This window comes from Rhinoderma darwinii, chromosome 13 (genome assembly GCF_050947455.1).
Source record: "Rhinoderma darwinii isolate aRhiDar2 chromosome 13, aRhiDar2.hap1, whole genome shotgun sequence".
In the NCBI taxonomy this organism is placed as follows: domain Eukaryota; kingdom Metazoa; phylum Chordata; class Amphibia; order Anura; family Rhinodermatidae; genus Rhinoderma; species Rhinoderma darwinii.
In genome coordinates this window covers 28,625,084-28,648,777 of record NC_134699.1, presented here as the reverse complement: position 1 = coordinate 28,648,777, position 23,694 = coordinate 28,625,084, and the positions used below count along the sequence as shown (strand labels likewise).

General features: G+C 40.9%; 2 protein-coding genes across 8 annotated transcripts in view; one reads left to right on the top strand and one right to left on the bottom strand.

Annotated features, from left to right (window-relative positions):
• Nucleotides 1–1,821: 1,821 nt before the first annotated feature.
• WNK4 (WNK lysine deficient protein kinase 4) overlaps nt 1,822–23,694 on the bottom strand; it is a 158,821-nt gene continuing 136,948 nt past the window's right edge. Inside the window, exons 16-21 of the mRNA XM_075847024.1 lie at nt 17,717–17,774; nt 16,496–17,153; nt 15,226–15,428; nt 12,640–12,734; nt 6,365–6,424; nt 1,822–4,172 (exon numbers count right to left, since the gene is read on the bottom strand). Of these exons, the coding sequence (XP_075703139.1) occupies nt 4,170–4,172; nt 6,365–6,424; nt 12,640–12,734; nt 15,226–15,428; nt 16,496–17,153; nt 17,717–17,774 (1,077 nt within the window). The 3' untranslated portion in view covers nt 1,822–4,169. The remainder of the gene's footprint in view (nt 4,173–6,364; nt 6,425–12,639; nt 12,735–15,225; nt 15,429–16,495; nt 17,154–17,716; nt 17,775–23,694) is intronic.
• EZH1 (enhancer of zeste 1 polycomb repressive complex 2 subunit) overlaps nt 8,043–23,694 on the top strand; it is a 519,099-nt gene continuing 503,447 nt past the window's right edge. For 4 of the 7 annotated variants that reach the window (XM_075847032.1, XM_075847030.1, XM_075847027.1 and 1 more), the window contains exons 1-2: nt 8,043–8,421; nt 21,713–21,778. The gene's annotated coding sequence lies outside the window, so the exon portion shown is untranslated. Of the gene's footprint in view, nt 8,422–9,174; nt 9,324–21,712; nt 21,779–23,694 lie in introns of those variants that run through there. The other 3 variants (XM_075847033.1, XM_075847026.1, XM_075847031.1) reach the window with 2 other exon arrangements.

Genomic DNA, 23,694 nt, shown 5'->3' with positions numbered 1-23,694 from the left:
GTCAATTTCTGGTCGGAAATTTTACACCGCGTGTGGATGAGATTTGTTCAATCTTACCCACTTTGCTGCTACTGTATTCTGCTGCGGATTTTCCATTTGCAGTTCCGGACTGAAAATATGCAGCAATTCCGCTATGTGTGGACAATCCCTTATAAACACCCAGTAAAGCACATATAAGGGTCAGTTCACAGGTTGCGTAAGTACTGCTGATTTTCCGCAATGGAATTCGTTGCGTAAAATCTGCAGCAAATACAGTAGTAGTAAAGTGGGTGAGATAGAACAAATCTCATCCACATGCGTAAATACTGAGCGGAAATACCGCTCAACAATTTACCTCTGATGCGGAAATACATTCCACACCGCAGGTCAATTGAACTCAATGGGGATGTAAATCCTGCATCAAATAGCAGTTGTTCCGATTTTTGCGGTGGATTCGCAGCGATCCCGCCACAAAAAACGAAACTTAGAATTTTTTTAAATTAAACCTACTTAAGAGTCTTTGTGTCATCCTCCTGGGATGACGCTTCATCTTATGTGACCGTCGCTGCAGCCAATCACAGGTTGTAGCGGTGGTCACATGGATCAAACCATCCCAGGAGGCCGGCCTGGATAACGTCAGAAGGCCGGCCTCCTGGGATGGCGCTTCATCCCATGTGTCTGCTGCTGGGATGAGACGGCTAAGTGCGGCAGATTTTCGAAGCGGACATACCGGGCAAAAAACTGCACCGCAGTTTGGTGCGCTTTTTCACCCGGAATTCCCTGCGGCGCACAGGGCGGATGCTGCAGATTTTCTGCAGCAGGTTACAGTCCCAGCCATGTGGATGAGATTCAATTAAAAAAAATTTCATCCACATGCTGCTGAACATTTTCCAGATGAAAGTCAGAGCGTGCTTTGGATTTTCAAAACCGCAGCATGCTCATCTCATTTTGTTCTCTATGTTCACTACAGATTTCATCATTTTCAATGTAGTAAGAGTGAAATCCACAGCAAAATATGCACGTAAACGTGCATATTTTGCTGCAGAAACCCTGCGAAATTTCTGCACAATTTCCTTCCTGTATGAATTCAGCCTAAATATGTGAACAACTGTTTTTCACTACCTCATACCATTTGGGAGATACCACTTATTACAAATGACAAGGCCTTCTATGACAACACTTTCAAGTGTCTGGCAGCTGCTTTTTTCCGGCTCCCCTTTAAAATATACATACATGCTACCTGGGCCGAGCATGCAGTATATTTATGGGGAAAGTGTGTTTTTGGTTCCCTTACATGAATCCAGCCTTGTATAATAATGTGTATTAATGTACAATTAATGTATTTTTTATTGAGATATATAATGGGAATACACTGAGTGGGCTAAACGTAATACTGGAAAGGTCCATACTATAGATAGACGTGGTCTCAGCAAGAGCATCCGATTTCAAGATGGCAAAACATTCTTGACTAAAGGACATAAATAGGGTCTGCCTCCATTGACCAGTTTGCCAGCGTCTCCCACCACAAGCTTAAACAGTGACGACGGCAGAGCAGACAGTTCTGCTAGTCTAGATACGGATAGAACAATGGAAACCTCTCCTGCACAGGAGCCCTGCTGGAGAGGCTGCTAACGTCGTGTGGTTGCTTAGGCAAGCGGACCGCCCACTCATGGCTGCGTCTTCTGGTGGGATACACACCGTCACCGGAGTTATCCCATAAGCTTGGTGGTAGAGTCATCCAACTAAGCGTGTGTTTGATTCTCCTTGCTCCTCTTCTGTATTATTTGCGTAATAACGGCAGTCAATGATATAATTTTCTTTTGATATTTTTTATGGCTTCTGATAAGAAACATATTTACAAAATGTAAAGGTTTACTTTATAAGAAATACATTTTTTTATAATTTTTTTCACAATTAGGCCTTGGGTATCTACAATTGTCAATTACATAGGGCAAATCATAACATTCAAGACAGCTACTATGTGTGCTGATCCAAAATAGCAGCGTATACATTCCATAAAACCCAGAACTTCAGATGTCAATCCTGAGTACTCCAGTGATGCCATTGGTGTCCAGTGAATTAGTATTGGAAATTGGTTTAGTCCATAAAACAGATCTCGTCTCTTGTGAAGCGAAAAGTATTCTTAACTTGAGCAAGCAATATGGCATTCTTTCTTATAACAATACAAATAAACATGATTCTATGTATAGAACTTTTTTTTTGGTATATTATCTGTCCTATAAATATTGTTGTACTATATATCGGGCCTTACATATTTGTAAATTCTTCATATATAAACATATTGTATAAGAAAACAGGTAATCTCATAGCATTGTATAATAAAAGCTACAAACATCTCATGGTAACATTACCCATGAGCTCTGGGAAAATGCACACACTTTGTAGGCATCTTTGACATTGGAGAAATTATTTGTGAACATTGATCTTCCTGGAGTCGTAGTTGTTACTCATTTCTACTATTTCAGCCTCCCCCAAACAAAAATACAAAAAACAAAATCCAATTTGTGCTACTATTAACCACATTACTCTTCTATAACCCAAAAAATCATTGTGATGTGTATCTTGTCTGGTAGGTATGTATCTCGTGGCCTGAATACAAATCAAAGCAATAATAATGTTGAATTATACATATATATGTATATATATATATATTTGCTATAACCGCCCTATAGTATAGAATATCTCATAATCAATAGAACCTGATAGGTGCCTGATTATGAGATTCTGTACTATAGGGCGGTTATAGCAAAGTATATAAAAATCACTTACAGGGTCCCCTGCACACGACCGTGCCCGTTACGGACACAGCCGGCCGCTGACGGCTGCGGACAGCCATCTGCATTTTCTGTCCGTGCTCCCATATAAAGTATAGGAGCACGGTCAATGGAAAACAAAATATAGGACATGTCCTATCTTTTGCGTAGCCTTTCTACGGCACGGACACCTTCCCGTAAATATACAGGAAGGTATCCGTCAGCAATAGAAATGAATGGGACCGTAATTATGGACGAAATCTACGGTCGTGTGCATGGGGCCTTAGGGCAGAAAATCGACACACCCCCTTAGCCCATGAAAAAATTTTTTTTAACATAAAATCTGCTACTATAACTTTCCTATTTAGAGGAGTTTGCTTATTGATTATTACAGTTCAGTCTTCTTGTGAAAATCCACATTATATTGCAGTTTATGCTGGAAACATGCGCCGGATAATCAGACTTTTTGGATTATTGAATGCTGTATTAAAGGATTTCTTTTTTTACTCTATGTATGTCTCAGCAGATATCCCAATATCTTTTACATATTATACAGTGCAGCCCTCTCATGGTTAAAATAACAATTCTAGCAACTTATGTTCAAGAACTTCTCCCATATTTTTTTTATGTTTGAGTTTTAAAAATGACATACATAGATAACTGGTTCCCCATAGACATATCATGAAGTACCTAGTTTGAAGCACTTTCTTTCTAAGACCTTTAGATCCTGTCGGTTATGAGGACCACATTTGAATACAACTCTTCTTATTCACATTCATAGTGTATTATCTACAAGTCTCATTCACATTTTCCACATTCAACGATATCTAAACCTCATATTGTATTGCTATAGTTTATAGATAATGCACATTCATTGTTAATTGTGGCTTCAAGCTAAAAAAGCCAAATGGCAAAATTTGTTGGCAAGTGACTTTCCAGATTTCATCTCTGAAGAAGTCCAAAGTGCATGGTCATGGAACTCACATTCTAAGAATAGAGAACATCTAACCAAAGCCAACATCATATCCTAGTGCTGTTTCCAATAGGTCCTTAAATTGCAAGCAGCGACTTATTTGAAGAACGTTGATATGACTTTTTGGAAACATGGGCACAGAACAAAAAGATGAGACATTCATTCTCAAATAGAAAAACCCAACAAGCAGTCACTGAGGCAGCCATGGTCCATGACACCCATCTGTTGGGTTATATCCATCGAGGCAAGGCGCAGATTCTTTCATCTGCCTTAATGCACGATTAGTCCTTAGCACGTTCGCACGTTCCTCCATAGCAGTTAATGTTTTGCTGAACAAGTCTCAATCACTGAGGAAATCACTTAGCAGAAGACAACAACGAAGGTCTGATGAGGTAGTCTGTTTTTTATCTCTGCATCTTCAAGTGTTTCGTGATTTAAAGACGTTACTGTGGGTAAAAAAAGACAGTAAGAAAAAGTAGGCTTATACAGTCATGTGAAGTCAATGGTATTTTAGGATATTTTATGGTGTATTACTCTGGGAGCAAAAAGCATTTAGATAGCTATTCATTGAGGCCTCCATAGATTACAGTAACAGATACACCTTACTTTACAATGATATTCATGTGTTTGGCTAATATAGCCTATTAAAAAATAGAGCGGACTCATAGTTATGTCTGCTGTATTTATTAGGGGAGCGCACCCTCCGCAACAGTGATTGACAGGCCGCCATGTACACTATATACATGGCAGCCATTAATCACTGGTAAGAGGGGTCGTGGGAGCGCTTCCCTCATGCATAACTATGAGTCCACTGTATTCTTTATTAGGCTATATAAGCGATGTGGCAAAATATTTGTTTTGGCTAATAGTGGAGCAGACCTGCCCCATACTATGGTGCCCTTACATAGGGCAGCATAGTGTGATGACAGGTCTGCTTTAAAAGAGTTTTCTGGGAGGTTTCCTTAGGATAGGTCATCAACATGTGATCCACGGTACCCCATCACTCAGCAGAACAAAGGGTCTGCGGTACTTCGATGTTAATCCAGACGCATCGGCTTGTCTTGATGTACGGATGTTGCTGCAGCTCCGCTCCATTCATTCTGTTGATCGTGGGGGTCCTGGAGGTTAAACCACCACTGATCACACATTTATGGCCGTTACGGAATTGGCTAAACAACTATTTTTGGGTGATTTGTGTGCATTAAACATGTAACCCTACGGTAATACATGTTTGATGCACACAAATCACCCAAAAAAATTAGTTTGGAAGCTTTGTGATAGTTGATAGGTCACTTGCAACTTTTTAGAAAATTTTACTGCGAATGGCATGTGACTGAAAGTCGCCATGTAGTCCCAGCCATAGGCCTTATTCACACGAACGTGTTATACGTCCGTGCTACGCTCGTGATTTTCTCGTGCGTCGCACGGACCTATGTAAGTGAATGGGGCCGTTCAGACTGTCAGTGATTTTCACGCAGCGTATTTGCTCATAAAAAGTCCTATACTTGCCCGTGTTTCGAGCAGCACGCACCCATTGAAGTCAGTGGGTGCGTGCAAATCGCGCACGGCACACAGAAGCACTTCTGGGTGCCGCGCGTGATTCGTTCAACAGTAGTAAAAAGAATGAATGAAAACAGAAAAGCACCTCGTGCTTTTCTGTTTGTAAACATCAAAACAGAGTGTCAAAATGATGCCGGCTGCGCGAAAATCACACAGCCACGCACCATATGCTGATGCCACATGGACTTTTGCACGCGCAAAACACAACATTTTTTGTTGAGCAAAACGGACACGCTCGTGTGAATAAGGCCTAATAGTGCTGGTATAGGAATAGTCCCCTTTAGCATTTAATATGATCCAACAATACGCAAGCAAGCCTGCAAAGAATTTTGAGTACTCCAACCCTGCCCTGTTTATGATAGCCTGTAGTCTTCTGACAGAAAGCAACTGTGTGTGTGTGTATATATATATATATATATATATATATATATATCAACAAGCAATCCTGATGATAACACTATATTAGGGTATTGCTGCTTATGTGATTCCCAATTATGATTGTAAAGGTTAGGCCTGTACTATAGCAATATATCTCTATATTAGGCTGCATTCATACATGCAGTTTGGTGCAGTTTTTTTTTTAATGAAGTGTTTTTTTAGCCAAAGCCAGGTGTGAATATAAAAGGATGAAAAGGTATAGAGGAAAGACTGATACATCTGCTCTCTTTAATATCCATTCCTGGCTATGACTTAAAAAACTGCATCAAAAACTGCATCACAACTAAATGAGTGAATCCAGCCTAACTATAGTCTTTTTGCGTTATTTTTTTATATCATTATTTTATTATTATTATTATTATAAAGAGAAATATACTGTAATTTAAATCATATTGTCAAATGTCTGAGAGTTCAGAACGGCATAGAGACAATTAAAGTCAATGGTACAGTTTGCCCATAGAGTTTTCTATAGAGCACTACGGCCGTTTCAATTGCGGAAGCCCGGGCCATGAGTTCCATCTTCTAACGTCACTGTGGCATGTCAGAACTTGATTTTAGCTGGATTTCCTCTTTAAATATTATTTCCCCATCAAACTTGATGTAAAGTTAAAAAATTTACTTTTTTTTAATATTAGATTACCTTCACTTTCCCTTTATTGTCCTGATCGCATGCGTCACTGTGCAATGCTCCAGTAGTTACCTAAAACAAATGAAAATGTATTTAATATTTTAAAACTTAAAAAAACACTAAACATAAAAAAATAAACCAAAAGATAACAACAATCCCTGCAATGTCTCCCCTAATCTCCTTTCCTATGCTCCTTATCTGTCGACTAATGAAATTAAAACTGAGAAAAATATAAAGTGATCTTCTGTATGTGTCTTAATAGATCAGCAATATCCCTCCTCCTTTTCACAGTCGTGTGTCTGTCTGTAAAGACAGACACACGACTCGTTTGCTCCTGTCATATGGAGCTATGGATGGGGACGAGCGGTCGTTACTCTGATCACTCGTCCCCATACATTATTATTATGTCGGCAGAGCGTCGCAACCTTGAGCAAGCCCCACCACTCAGACATTTACCAATTTATTACAATTTACTCCAGAAACTGGTGTCAATTATAGTGGACGTCTACACCAGCTCCTCTATGGGGCGTAGCATGGTAGAAGCACGTGCCAGGGCACCTACCCTGCCCCCTCCTCAAGCAGACTGTCCCACATTGGACAGTTACATTAAAAAAAATTGATGAATGTTTACCTCACCGCTTCTTTTTACCCTCAGGCTCCCTCAGCATGAAGTGGTTCATACAATGTTCTGTTGCCGGGCAGCGTCAGGACGTTGTATGCGACACAGCACTGATGGAGTTGTCTGCTCAACACCAGGACCTTGTATGAGATGCGCTGGAATGCTGAGAGATCATGAGGGGAAAAGTGAAGCAGTGAGGTATGTGCTTTTTTAAAATTTTATTGCCAATGTGTGGGGAATAGATGGCGCATGGACGCGGTCTTTGCGCCACAGTGGTGCCGCACGGTCCGGCAGAAAGATGCAACACATTTATTAGGAATGACCTCATAAGTGTTCCTGCTCTTGCTTGTGCTCTCAGTTGGCCACTGGGGGCGCATGGTAAGGTGAGCTCATTCCATCTGTTCACTTGTTGTGGTGTCTGTTGCTGTAGTGCTGCACTCGTGGGGGGACGTGGCCCAGAGCCAAGGAGGCTTGGCACGGTCTGAAGGCATGGGTGCTTTTGGGCCCCTGGGTTGCTTCCTCTGCAGGAGCGGTGCTGCGGTGGCGGTAGCCGCCATGCGGTGCTGCAACCGCTAGAGTAGGGACCCACTTTAGAGAGGTCGCTGTGAAGTGGCAAGTGGGCTTATACAGTTTGATCAAAATGTTTACAAAGAACCTCATGTTCATATTTCTAAATTATGCCTAGCGGCTCAGATCAACGTATATACTGTGGATTGTGCGGTCCATGTCTTTTTCCTCTAAATATTGCCACATTTATTAAGAGGCCAATCCTAATAAATTAAGTTTACTCAATAAAGTTTGTTAATAAAACGCCGGTTCTAATAAATTGCCCCTTATAAGTCCCAGACTGTGACCTGCAGCACTGTGCCCATATATGGACATTTAATTCACTCATAGGCACATTGAAAGCAATCACTTGTTGCCATGGCCACGAAGAGTGGGTGGAGTGTAGATATGAAAGCTGTGGTGAGCAGCCAATCCGGGGGGCAGGTTGGATTGATTGACAGGCTCAGTGGGGAGGGGTTATAAATACACCCTCCATGAACTGATTGTGGCAGTTGCTGTGAGGTAATGTTGAGAGAAGGAAGACATTACAGAGGGAAGTTCTGTCAGACGATGTCTGTGAGGAAAATTATAGAGTAGACTCACAGAAAAGCCTCAGAGCTAAATACACCTTCCAAGGGACGGCTGGGGTTGAAGATAAAACAAATTTACTTCAGGACAATAATATATTAATCAAGTGGCTTCCCTGAGACACTCTAATAGTGGGAGCCATAGGAGCGGTCACTGTGAGGATGCACTCTGTTATACTGAACTTGTCCAGGCAGATACATAATAATACTATTTAGCCTGGTCAGGCAATGTTCCATTGAAAATGGGATGATTGAGAGGTGTACACAAAGGAAAAGCCTGCTTCTCACAAAATGGCTGCCTGTGCTGAGTATGACAGGTATGCTATGACAGGGATATGTAAAAATTGGTTGTTTCAAATGTTGCCATTAGATGGCGCTGTCTTGTTTGAGTACGAAAAGTGCTTAATTCCATCTTTTGGTAGAATAATACACTGTGTGAGAAACAAATGTTTAAATAATGTAAATTGCTGACTTCTAGTGCTCTGTTAAACGAAACCCAGTTGCTGTAAAGTGGTCGTTTCATTATATTACAATGTGGGCCTCAATGAAAAATGTCCGTTGCAACCAATCACAGTGCAGCTTTCAATTTTCCACAGCAGTTAATAGGAAATGAAAGCGGAGCCATGAATGGTTGCTATTGGCAACAAGGCCAGTTCTTTTCTTAAGACAATTTCATAGAAAACTTGCCATTTATTTCTACCAGAGGGGTCACAGCAATTGTACCCCCAACAATTGGACATTAATGGCATATCAGGCAATCTGACCCCCACAGATCCTAGTGATATGCCATCAATTTCTTTAGTGAGACGCCATTAATTTCGGGGCGGATTGGCCACGTAGTTTGCCGGGAATTTTCCCGGTGGGCCGGCCGCTTTCCTGTACTACTGTAGGTACTGAACCATGAGCGGGGGGCAGTGAGGCCTGTAACATTTATTAAAAAGCTGGGGCAGCGCAGGGGACAGGAGCGTGAGCTACTTGTGTAATGTGCTGCGACTGCATTATACATCACATGTGACGTCATATAATGCCATACACTCTGCCTGTGAGGAGAACATCGTGTTCCGCACCAGCTACTTACATAGCAGACAGGCGGGGGAGGAGCAGTCATACACGCAGCTCTCCTCCTCCTGCCTGCCTGCAACGTGTGACCCCTGAGAACCTGAAGGTTCCCTCCACGGAGCTGAGGACTGCTGTAATGTTCTGATCAAGTAGGTGAACGGTAAGTGTTATGTGTGTGTGTGGGGGGGATATTCTTTATAAATCGTTTTTGTGGGGAGGGGGGGACTTGACTAAATAATGTGTGGGGGAGGGGATTTTTTAAAAATACATTGTTTTTGTGGTGGAGGGGGGACTTGACCAAATATTATGTGTGGGGTGAAGGGCTTCTGTATTTTTGTGGGGGAGGGAGGGTTTTACTGTAAATGCTATGTGTTGGGGAAGGGGGACTTCTTAATAGATTGTTTTTTGTGGGGATGGGGGTGAACGCTATGTGTGGGGGGACTTATTTAGCAGGTTACGGTCATATCATATTTTTTTGCAGGGATTTTCACAAAACAGTTTTTTCAAACCACACCTCCACCGCTACGTGTAAATTTACCCTAAGGCTTTATGTAATAGATTACAGGTGGATCCTGCATGTCACAGTTAGGGCCTGTTCACATCACCGTTCGCTTTCCGTTCCGGGGTTCCGTCGGAGGTTTCCGTCGGGTGAACCCCGCAACAGAAAGTGAAAGTAAAAGCACAGCTTCCGTTTCAGTCACCATTGATCTCAATGGTGACGGAAACATCGCTAATTCTTTCAGTTCGTCACCATTCCGGAAGGTTTCTGGTTTTCCTGGGTCCAGTGCTGGAGCCGCAATGTTTCTGTAACGTCAGGAGTTATAGGGGGCATCAGCACTTAAAGTGCCTAGGGCAGCCTCAACAAAATACGGCCCTGGTGTATATCAGCAGGCATGACCGGTGGCACAACACGACTCCAACAGATTAAGGCACAGGAACAGATCTAGCACGGGATACAGGTAGCAGGGCACGGGAACAACAGGAACAGGATAACACTAAGGGACCATTTGCTAAGACTAACATGGGTAAACACAACAATGCTCAGGCAATGAATGAAAGGGCAAAGCCCTTTTTATAGTCCAGGGTGATCATGGGCAGATTTTCCTTGTGTGTGCACTGGCCCTTTAAGGCCGGGCACGAGCGCGCGCACCCTACTAGTGCAGCAATGCGGAAGTGAGTGCCGGCGTCTCTCAGGAGAGAGATGCCGCCCAGCACTCAATTGTCCATGGCCGCGACCGTCGGGGTGCCGGTAAGCATGACGGTCCGTGGCTGTGAACGTTACAGATGGGAGTTATATACAGTGATGATAGCTAGTATATACAGGGATGATGGGGATTATATACATGGATGATGGGGGTTATACACAGTGATGATGGCTGGTTTATGCAGGAATGATGGCTGGTATATACAGTGATGATGGGGGTTATATACAGTGATGATGGCACAACCGTCATCCATGTATATAACCCCATCATCCCTGTATATACCAGCTATCATTCCTGTATAGAAACCCCACAATTCATGTATATACCATCCAGGCTGGTATATAAAAGTATGATGGGGATTATATACAATGATGGCTGGTATATACGGTGATTATATACAGTGATGATGGCTGGACCAGAAATCATCCCTGTATACAACCCCCGTCATCCCTGTATACAACCCCCATCATCCCTATATATAACCCCCATCATCCCTGTATATACACCATCCATCATCCCTGTATATAACCTCCATCATCCCTGTATATAGGGATGATAGAGGGGTTATATACAGGATGATGGAGGTTATATACAGGGATTATGACTGGTATAAACAGTAACAGGGATGATGGTTGGTATATACAGGGATGATGGGGGTTATATACTCTGTCATTCACTTTCAGAGAGGTCTGCAACACTTTCTGATGCAAACTCCGTCAGATTTTAGAGAAAAGATTAAAGTCTATGTACACCTTTATATATGTATGTATGTTTGTATATATGTATATAATATGTGTATCAGTGTGTTTGGTGCAAATTTCTAATTCATTTTTATTAAAACGTATTTAAACTTTTTGAGATACAGCTGCATTGTATCCTTTATACAGAGCAGCTGTATCTAGCGCAGAGACCTGAATACGTCAAGGCCAGCAGGACTGACGGTTTCAGTGACAGCGGGTCCTGCGTGTCCCTGACACCTAGGATCCACCTGTTATCGATCACATCTAAGTTATGAATTTAGCCTTCGTTCAAAGCTGCGTCAGGACTCCGTTCATGGGTTTTGTTAGACATTCCCGTCAGGGGAACCCATGAACGGAAACCATAGCTTTCCGTTTCCAGTACCATTGATTTCAATCGACTGCGCTAATGTTTCCGACGAAAAATGGAAATCTTACCAAACGGAGACAAACGGAAAGCATTAGCGACGGAAGCGTTACCATTGAAATCAATGGTAATGCAAACGGAAAGCTGTGGTTTCCGTCTGGTTTCCGTTCATGGGTTTCCATGACGGAAATATCTGACGTAACACATGATCGGAACCCCGACGCATATGTAACGAAGCCTTAGATGTGATTGGTAACAGCTTGATCCTGCATGTTACATGCGTTGGGGGGGCCCACTGGGTTGGGGCCCACTCAGATATGTTTTGCCCCCCCTGTGCTAAACCACTAGCTGCGCCTCTGCGCTGCTTTATTAGATCTATTCCCAATGTGGCTACAGCTAACTGTTTGAGGACTCTGCCTACTTGTGCTGGCCCCACCCACAACATGGGGCCACTTTTAGTTTTTTTTGCAGGGCCACTTTAAGCTCTCAATCTGCCCTGGAGACAATCCACAGAACTCTTAACCCCTTAACGATCAGGCCATTTTTTAATTTTTTGGTTTTTTTTTCCTTCCCAAAGCCATAACTTTTTTATTTTTCCATCAACATTTTTGCGGGATGAGTTGTAGTTTTTAATGGCACCATTTAATTTACTATATAATATACTGAAAAACTGAACAAAATATATTTGTGGGGTGAAATAAAAAAACAAAACTCCACAACCCCTCTATTGTGTTTGGGGTTTTCACCAAGCCATAAAAACAATACGTTACCTTTATTCTGCATGATATTACGGTTACCGCGATACCATATTTATATTTTGTTTTTATGTTTTACTACTTTTACATAATAAAACTACAGGACAAGCTTTAGTTTGTACCATTTTGGGGTACATACAACTTTTTGGTGACTTTTCATTCCATTTTTTGAGTGGAGGCAAGGTGACTAAAAAAACATCAAGTTCTCTCTTTCAGGAAATCAGTAGTTGTCCGAGATCACAGTCTCCATTAATGAGACCTCACATGTATCTATGGCATATCACAAGATCATTCTGACTGAAGCTTCTTGCACCATCTATCTGAATAGGATAACATGGACATGATCCATCAATTTTAAAACCATGACACTATCATCCTAACACTTCAGTGTGTCAGTACATTGTGCACTCACCATTCTTGTTACATCCCCTGTAAATGTGATCCCTTTGTTTGGACGCTGATCCTGTGATCCTGTGCTGCTTCCTCCAAGTGAATTCTTCCTAATTCCTGTTTATATAATATGTAAGAATGTGCATTAATAAAATGATAAGCAGAAATACAAAGTGCTACATAAAGGGCCTTCACCTTTATTTTTAATATTGACGCATATGGACGTCATGAGGGGTGTCCCACGTTCGGTAACCCCTTCTACGAGCCATTACTGAGAGCCGCCCTTTAAGAGCAGCAACTGCAGGGGAAATGTCTGCCTGGCCGTGGCTTCTAGTAAAATCAGCTATCAGTGTTATCAGTACTAGAAGTTACAAGCCAGCAATGACTTGTAACACCCTCACACACATAAGACGACAGACGGCCAAACCCGCCGATTTCGGCGGAGCCGGCAGACCAACTAATGTATGTATATAGGGGTGTCCCAAGTCTTTTTTCACAGCAGAATTAATAGGTGAAAGAAAAATCAGTCATGTTGGATTTCAACATCCCCAAACCTTTGTTTCCACAGGAAATAAGCCACTGCCAGAGGTGTTTGGCAGCAGGTTTAAGGTGTTTTTTTTACATGAGAAGATATCCTATCATACAGGAGCAACGATCATTAAAGAGGCTCTGTCACTAGTTTATTTTTTCCCTAGCTCCTAACTAATCTAATAGGTGCTATGATGCTGATAACTACAGTGTAATATTTTTAAAAAAACATTTATTATTTGCTAAATTATGTGCATTTATCTAAATATGCTAATTTGGCTATACTTGCCAAATAGGAGGTTACTCTTTCTTTTCACTCTGGGCAGTGTAATGTTTTCTGTATGAAGATGTCCAATCAGTGTCATACAGTTCTCCTCATCCCAGCCCAGCAACACAGCCTGATCGTATAGTATACAGCTTCTATTCCCGACTGTTTTCAACTATTGATACCTCCAGTTGTGTCACAGCTAGAACTGTGATCCTGGTGCCATCTTTCACCCTTAAAGGGCCAGTATGCGTCCAGCTGTCATTGAATAATTAGCCCAGAATGCTGCTGGACTATAAAAAGGGCTCTGCCCACTTGATCCTTGCCTGAGCGTTGTTGAATACCTAAAGTTTGTCTTGCAAATGGTCTCCCAGTATTTTCCAGTTCCCAGTGTTACCCGTTCCTGCTGCCTGTACCCTGTATCCCGTGCTATCGTATCTACAGTGAGAGTCAAGTCGTGTCTTCTGCTGCATGTACTGAGCCATCTACAGTGAAAGTCAAATTGTGTCTCCGCTACTGTCTACATTGCCTCAGGTACCCGTTCTGGACTATAGACATTGTTTTGTACCTAGTTGGCCAGCTGCTACCCTGCTACGCGGTACGACCCAGTGGGTCCACACCCCGCGCCGTGACACAAATGCTACCAGAACCACTATTGATAATGGTCCACTTCTGGAGTTATGGCTATTTGAAGTGAACTCCCTTCCCTCCAGCCTCAGTCTCTCACACTGTGTGAAGCATCTTCATGCTGATAGGACAGAGGCTGTGAGGAAGCTCCACCTCAGGAGAATCGCTGCTGTTGTCACCCACTTGTCAAGTATAAGCTGATTTACATATTTAGGAAAAAGCTCATAACTTTTAAAATAATAAACCTTTTGGGACATAATTTTCACTAGCATTATCAGTGTGACAGCACCTATCGGATTAGCTCGGAGACTGGGCATTACTAAACTAGTGACAGATCCTCTTTAAGTATGGAGACAAATGATCGTTACTACGATCGCTTGTCCACATGCATGTGCATCATGTCGGCAGCACATCTCCCTGTTTACACAGGGAGATGTGCTGCCGACTAGCCACAATTTTTTTGGCCGCGTGAACAAGCTTGCTCGTCTATCGTACGATCTTTGCCCTGTTTACACACTCGTTCACCCGATCATTCGCCTGCGTGAAAGGGCCTTTAATCCCCTCTCCCCTTTGAAAACACATGCACGCCAAGTATATGCCCACCTTTTGTCGATCAGTGCTCGTTTGTTCCATTCACAAGGAGCAATGATCGTTAAGTATGGGGATGAATGATTGTTTCTACGAACTTTCGTCCCCATGCATTTGCATCATGTCAGCAGCACATCTGCCTGTTAACACAGGGAGATGTGCTGCCAACTAGCGACCATTTTTTTGGCCACATAAAAGATGTAATGAGCCGATGAACGAGCATTTGCTAGTTTATTGGCTGATATTTGCCCTGTTTACATGTATGTACGAATGCTCATTCACCTGATCATTGGCCTATGTAAAAGGGCTTTTAGTCTTTATTCACACATGGGCTATAAAATCAGCATGTAATGTTTGCTATGATTGAGGGAGAGTTTTTGTTGAAAGAACAGTTTCATGAAAATCATGTTTCTATAGAAAATGACAGGTGTAACACTGCAAGTAAAAACCGCACAAACATTTTTTCAAATACATGCAAAGCAGCCTCTAAAACTATATAAATATTACTGTCCACTATACAGTACTGCGTAGAAATTGGATTACAAATGCCCAATTAATAAAGAAAGTGAAAAACAAACTGTGCCTGGTGTAAGAGTTTACCAGTTGCTGGGAGGAGTTCTAATCTCTGCAAGCTATTTCTTCTTGATGGGTTGAAGCTCCCCTTAGAGAGTCGCCTTTGTCGGCTGGACAGCATGGCTGCTGGAGATACAATCCCTGGCGGAGGCACTTTTCCCATCTTATAATACAGCTCCTCAATCTCTTTCTTCTGCAGTGCTTGTAACAGCTGCACTTCTGACATGTGTCTATTGGGCACCAAGCATGTCATATTATAGTCAGACTTGCATTAATTTACATGTAGTATGTTTTTATGTTCATTATGAATCAACTGTTATATAATTACCATAATCTATATGACAGGTATACCATTTTGATTTATAAACCAGTGATATAAACATATAATACAACATTCTTCACATTTTCTACTCCTGACCCCTCATCTGATCAGTGACTGGTTGTGTCACCATCGCCCTTTCATTCTTAATTTTTAATAAGGTGTAAAGTGCCATAAGTATCAACCTCTATGTAGGCTATAGAAAGTCTTGGTTCTTTGTAGTGCTGGTCCCTTGATGAACAACCAAAACAAGAACAAAAAAGCCCCTGAACCTCTTACCTATATTTGCTTTTCTGCTCTCTATCTATGGGGCTCCCCTTAGTCCTCGCACCACATTCAAACTATGAAGATGCTCTATCTTACCTCATTTTAGAATCCTAGTACTAATGTACATGGCCGTATTAGGGTTCCGTACATGTTCGGATTTGCATATAGTCGTAATATGGCACCCATAGAAGTCTAAAGAGCAGTAATTTACCTCCATATGTTTTTCTTGTTTTCTGATAAATCCCCAACCACATCATTTTTCCTTCTTGTTTACTTATATTTGAAAAAAAATCAATAAAATAAAGAGAGAGACTATGGCCAGGGCTGCACCGAAACTTTTTGGAGCGCTACTGATTGATTTTAACTATTGAGTGACAGCTGCAGTCCACAAGAGTGCATTGCAATTCAATACATTCATTTGGACTGCAGCTGTAGCTCAAGAGTTAAAATCGATCAGCAGTGCTACAAAAAGTCTAGGTGCATCCCTGGCTAAGAGAAACCCATTTTTGTTGCCACAGTATTACAGTTAAAAATGATTCCTCTTATCAGACCTGATTTATGGAAACATTATGTCAACAATCCATTTTTAATACTTAAACCAAACTCTGTAAAGTGTGAATAGCATAGATTAGGCCCTTTTATTTTACTGAGCTACACCACTAATAAAACATCTGGTTTAATTTGATGCTACATCATTTGAGTGAAACTTACTTCTGTCTAAGTTGCTGAAGCTCCTCAAATATCTCCTCATCTTCACTCTCGGTGTCATCACTGCTGGGATAGGAGATACCTCTCGTGTAGTGCAGCCACACCTGAACTGTGGAGATCTGCTGAGGTGTCTTCTCCGAGTTCTCCTCCCCACTAGAAGATCTGGGATCTACATCTTTTTCATCACATACTGCTATTACTTTAGTACCGTCCACAGCATTTTCTCCATTCATAATACTGCCATTTTGGTTAGGGGTTTCATTGATGGAGTTATCTGGGCAGCCATCTTCACTTATAATATTGTTGTTGAGGACAGAAGCACTGACATCTGATATATTTACATCATTACTCACGGGGGTGAAGCCTTCCCTGTCATCAAAATAATCCCCCTGATCCTGGCTGCAGGTGTCTGATTCTGAGCAACTGAGCGGCTTGTCCATGTTAAGATTCGGAGTAAGTCTCTCAGGCTCTGAGAAATTTCCCTCTGTCTCCTCATCTGTGCTGAAGTCTGTATCAGAGGAAGCTGTCTCATACTGCTCAGGGGTAGTGTCTGATGTTTGGGACACCTCAGGACTGCTACTTAGGATCCATGCAGTGTCATTTTCGGCAGGAACTTTCGCAGTTGTTACTTGAAATCTCCCTACAACTTTCGGCTGGGCCTCTGTAAATTAAAAATCAAGTGTGTTATCATAATTCATATTCTTTGTTGAACAGACAATTACATATAATCGAACTGCTTATCCTTAACATAGTATTAATATCAGAAGGGCTTTCTTTAGCATCAAAAATGACCCAATATAAGATGCATTGCTGTAGTGATTCTAATAAAGTGCTATGGATAATCTCGATACAATCAAATCATGGGGTCTCCGTCACAGATTTAGTTGTTTATGACAGATAAAACAGTGCAGCATGCTACACTATTATGTCCGGCAGATTGACATACTATGAGGGAGGCCCGAAGGAACCTATTAAAGTTAATGGGTTAGGTTGGACGCCGTTGGTTTTCATCATGCGACGATCCCGAGCATGATGAACGATGTTTTTGTTGTTCTGCTCCTAAGATGGAGCAGAGCAATGGAAACGTAACGCAGATGTGAACCCAGCCTAAGTTGTATTTCATTCTTGTTGTCCTTTACTCAAACTATGAGGTATAAAATATACTGTATATAAACACTGTTACTGATAGGTGGCATAGAAATAGCTTAATTAAACTAAACTTACCATTAGAGATGTCTCCTGGCTGAATATTCAATGTGGGTACAGGTGAAAGAGATTGGACCTTGAAAAAAAAAAAAAAGGCAATGAAATAAGCTTCAGGAAGTCTACTAATACTATTACTGTAACAGACTCAATGCTTGAAATTTAGTGAAGTCAATCAGACATAACAGAAATGGAAAATCTTTGAAGACAGTTTTTTTGCATTGCTTTTATTTTTGCATGTTTTTGTATTTCTCAAGTTGACCACAGGATTTTATTTTTTTACTAACAACTCACAAATTTTAAAAGGCTTATTTGCTATGGATAATCCCTTTTTGTTAGAATATACCCTGGTTCAAAATCACATGGTGTCCTGCTACTAAGACTGCTTTAATAAGCTGTAATATGCATGAGAACACGGCAACAATTTCCCTGCAACACCATCGCAGGGGAAACAAGGTATTACACAGATTCCAGAAAATGTATAAGCTGTGTAATGCAATGACATGTTGGGTTCTCCAGAGCGAGACTTATAGCTCCTCCTGAATGGAGGACCACCTCTATTAAAGGGGTATTCCTAGAATCGGCAATTATCACCTATGCACAGGACAGGTAATAATTGTCTGATCGCTGAGGGCCAGACCGCTGGGACCACCACTGATCATGATAACGTGTGTCCTGATCCCCCCCCCCCCATTGCTCCTCAGAGCTCGGTAGCATTGAGAAGGAGCTTTAATGGAGCTCTTGTCAATCATGTGCCCGTCGCGCCATTCAATGTCTATGGGACTGACGGAAACAGCCAAGTGCTGTACTCGGCTGTTTCCATCATTTCCATAGACTTGAATGGAAATCTGCTCCATTAACGCTCCTCCTCACTACTGTTGAGCAGTTAAGAGGAACGTTGGGTTCGGGGCCCCTCTTCAAACAATCGGTGGGGATCCCAGTGGTGGGGCCCCTATCGATCAGACAATAATCACCTATCCTGTGGATAGGTGATAATAGCAGATTCTACGAATACCCCTTCAGCTCAGAATTCCCTGATCGGTTATTTCAAAAAGGGTTTTCTAAACCAGACAACTCCTCTGACAATAAAAACAAACAATACAATAGCAATCCAGTCAGGTTACTTCAATTGATAGCTGTAATTTCTGAACACCTTCTCTTCAACCTTGGCCAATAGTTATAATGGTCTTCAAATTGGGGCAAGCCCGTTTCAAGTGAGTTCCACGTATTTACCCAGTTGAGTGTTCACAGGGGTGGAGGGGGCTTGACAATCCCACTAGAAATATTTAACACACCTGTCGTGTGCAAGACAGAGAAATCTGAATTTTTGATCTAAACATTGCTGCCATCTATGGGACCACAGGCAAGAAGTGAAGAGTAAATATTACCTAAATACTAATAACTTTGAATACAATATTAATCTACTTAAATTTGTATTATTAAATAACATTCACATATTTTGTTATTTTTCGTTTGCAAAAATTGAACGTTCTAATAAAGCAACATTATATTCTAGTTTCATGGATACAGTCATCTATCACTGAGGCATCCTTTAGGTAAAGATGACATTAGGGAGAGGGAATATCTTACATTTGTCATTTTGAAACATTTCAATTTATTTTCCACCTGTGAGGCCTGAGGCTATAATTTTAGTTGGTAGGTGGTATAATTCTAGACCTATTTTATCTAATTTTGTGTAATGATAGGTCTTTGTATTTCAGCCCTTCAATGCTTTATATACAACGGTAATAAATACCAGAGGCTTCCTGCGTATTATGAGACAGATAATGTTATCATCAACATCATTATCCCACACACTCCAAATTTATAGTGACAGCTGGTACTATATGTTTTGATGACTGCATTATAGACTGACATATCACATATGTGCATTTACCAAATCAGACAGTAATTCATTGACATAAGTAGTAAAGTATACAGATGCTAGAAGCTTGGAACGTCATGAAATACTACAGCGATGCATGACAGCTTTTTAGGTTTTGTACTCGTGCTTAGGAGCTTCAAGTTAATCTTCAATTTAAAAAAACAGAAACATAGGCATGATAAATTCTTATGAGAGAACTGCAATGTAATCAGACAATATCCCAGGTCTCCCTGACTATAATAATCCATTCTGCATGCCATTTTCATAAGAGCAGCACAATGGTCCTGCACAAGTAACACCATCTACATAGCTTATAATGGAAAGGTACTGCAGTTAGACTGTTTCTGAACGAGTGGTAACCCAAGACCTCAGGTCTTATGTATGGAGATAGGGCAGTGGCAGTAAAAATGATAAAATGATCATCTCAGCAATGCAAATGTAATAACAACCAATTAAATATGTAAGCTTGAAATCTTACTAGTCCTCCTGAAGTTACTTAGATACATTGTGGTTGAATGTTGTAGGAGGTACCAGTAGCTGCATTTTGGCGGTCACTTGATAAGATGCTGTCATTTTCTGATCCATTGTTACAACTTCACATCTGTTGTAAGACACAGGCCAAACTAATATACTATACAGCGAGGAGTTCTGGTTCACTAAAATTGTCACTTTCTCATTAGAGGTTTGTATGACAATGACATTTACAGAGGACCTGTCAGCTTTCCTGACATGTCTGTTTTAGTTAACACTTGTATTCCCCATGAAATAACAATTCTGGAGCATAATTTTCTACAACTCTGGGTGTTATTGTCCGCTGTTATTCCTCCTGGGCGTTAACCTTCCCCTTCTCAATAGGATTTGTCCATGCGCAGTTTAACACTGTCAGCATTGATTGGACAGGGAATTTATTATTTGTTCTAGGTAAGTTTTCTAGCCCAAAAAAGTTGCAAATGCCTCAAAAGTTGCAATTTGGGCAAAAACAACTTTTGAGGCATTTTTGCTACACACAGCATAGGGCTTGTCAGAAGCGGTGTGGCCTTCCACATCTTGACTAATTCACTAAAATGAGCGCTAAAAATTGGCATAAATCATAGCCCATACCATGCACATCTTAAAGAGGCTCTTTCACCAGATTATAAATCCCCTATCTCCTACATAATCTGACGAATCAGCATCATACACTTCTCATTGTTCCAGCCCATTGTTACAGTGTGATTGTGCAGTAAAAGAAGCTGGGCTGGAACAATGAGAAGTGTATGACGCTGATTGGTCACTGATTGGTCAGCGTCATACACTCCTCTGTACAATTGGTAAAAAGCAAAAACACACCCAGTTCGTCATTAAGAAACTAATTAGCATAAATCTAAATTGCTCATAACTTGCTCAAAAATTATTGTTTTTCAAAATAAAAACCACTGTTGTTCTCTACATTACAGTGCCGATCAGATTATATAAGAGATAGGGCATTTATAATCTGGTGACAGAGCCTCTTTAATAAATTAGGAACATTTTACTCCAGAACTCTTAATATAATTCCCCTATATTATGTAGGGACACGCCATGGGTTGATCCCATACATTGGGCCTCTCCCCTCTTAAATGTTTAATATATCCGGTTGCTTATGGGGGAATTTTTTAAGATAGGCGTTTCATATGCCTGTTTTAATTTAAACAGTGCTGGAGTTAGAAGCACCTAATTAATAAAGAGACACACATCTCTTAATAAAATAGGCGCATCTCTGGTCATTTGTGCACCAGAAAGTAAAATCTACACAAGCGTTCTGGCGCTGATTTCCGCCACACAATTTACACCAGTGGTGTCAATTATAGTAAATTTGTCGGGTCGTGGATGGCTCCCTCCAACAACTAAGATCGGCCCACTGAAAAAGTGCAGTGAGCGACGGAAAACGTCCGTTTGAAAAATTGCCCTGGTAGTGTTGTTTGGATGTTCTTCTGAATGCTACCATCATGCTGATATCTTGTTAAAAATCTCTGCTCGTTATCTAGGACCGATGTTATACCTTTCTGTTTCTCTGTCATCCTTTGAAAATTGTTACTATAGAATTAAAAAAATATATGTAAAGTGAATCTTTAAAAAAAAAAAAAAACTTGACAATTCGGTTTCTGTTTCAGTGCTTCTCCTTGCCTCCTGTTCATGACATCCTGAAACCCCGACGTTGTGGCTTCTTGGGACCTCAAGTAAGTAAAATTTAATGTGTAATTTTTGGGCAAAAATGTATATTCACAGAAATTTTAGTATCATTAGAATCAGTTGTTTTGTGTCATTCATCTTCAATCGTCAATAATGTCAATATCCTTTAATGCCACATCATATAAGTAGGATACATTAAACATCTAAACATGTATATAATGTTATTTACGTTCCAACATAATAATCAATAATTAAGACTCAATAAGTACATATATATTTATGGAAAATAGTTTTCTTATGTGCAAATGATTTTACTAAAATTAGCCAAAATACACTAATGTGGGCCAAAAGTAGGTGGACATCAAATCCAGAACATCAAATCCAATCTGGGACCCATACCTATGTGGAGATTTGGAGTCCTCCGACCCTTGTGCCGCCTGCTGATGCAGCCAGCAGTCATTGCATCTAGGCAAAGAATGAATTAAGAGGTAACCATGCATGTGCACAGGAAATATTTTTGGCAAATTGTGGAAATTTGCCATAAACGTATGAGATAGGAATACCCCTTTATTATAGAGGTAGTCCCCCTTCCTTTTGCAAACAGTCTTTAATTCTTCTGGGATGGTTTTTCCACTAGGACATAGATAAGGGAAATTATCTCCATTTGGCCATAAAGCATTAGTGAGGTTGGGCAATAGACAACGTCTAAGGAATCTCAATGGTGTTCAATGACTGCGGTCAGGAATATGTTCAGGACAGTCAAACCTGTATGTTACTCTGAACATTCAATTATCAATTTTTAACAAAGTAGGAAACACACATGTTGCGTTTCCCATAAATGGAACAAAGGGACACAGCGGCAGTGTTTTTACACAACTCCAGTTTCAGGTTTTATTTATTTAGGTAGTTTGGAACTTCACAGCTGAACTACTAATGCAGGTTTTGTCGGGTGGTAAGTTGTCTAAATGACCTAGAGCAGTGGCAACCTAAGGTCACTGAGCTCCTCAGTATGATCCATTCCACTGTTAACATTTGTCTATGGAAATTGCATATAGGCAGCATGGTGGCTCAGTGGTTAGCACTGTTGCCTTGCAGCACTGGGGTCCTGGGTTTAAATCTGACCTAGGGCAACATCTGCATGGAGTTTGCGTGGATTTTTGTGGGTTTTGCGTGGGTATTTTGGTTTCCTTCTACACCAAAACCATACAGATAGGTTAATTGGCTTCCTATGAAATTTGCCCTAGTGCGGTGTTTGACATATGGAAATTAGACTGTAAGCCCCATTGGGGACAGGGAATGGTCACAATATCTGTGGAATATGTCGGCTCACAAGTGCAAATTTTGAAACGATGCCCACTTACTTTTGACCATGTAATGTATGATAGATAAATAATTGCAAAGATTATGGGTGGTTGAGACCAGAAAAATGCCCTCCAATGCCCTCCTAAATGCAAAACAAACATCACAAACAACTTTGTTCTAGATTTTATTCATAAAATGATTTGTCCAAAAAGTAAAAACAACTGTAAGATGAGAGATTACTTAATATTACTGGTAAATATCATTAAGTTCAATGTAAATGCTAATAAGACAGCAAACTCCCATGTCACATATATGATGAGTGGGCTCCCATCTGTATTACTGTTATAGGGATGCATACAATATAAAAGCAGTATATATCAAACTGCCACATAAGCCCATCTGTCCTATCTGGGTGCCCCTGAGTACATATTGGTCATTGGCTTTGTAAGAGGTAAGCAGCTGCCAGTTACCAATCCTCCTTGTACCCACCACTACTAGTACCAGATTTCTCTAGTGCCCACTTATCATTTTATTAACAATGGATATTCAAAACCAGACACAACATTGATGGGCTATCCCTGCCCTTGAGAGCTTACAATCTAAAACCTCAACCTGCAACAGCTTACTTTCGAGATCTAACCTGATCATATATTCTAGGCAA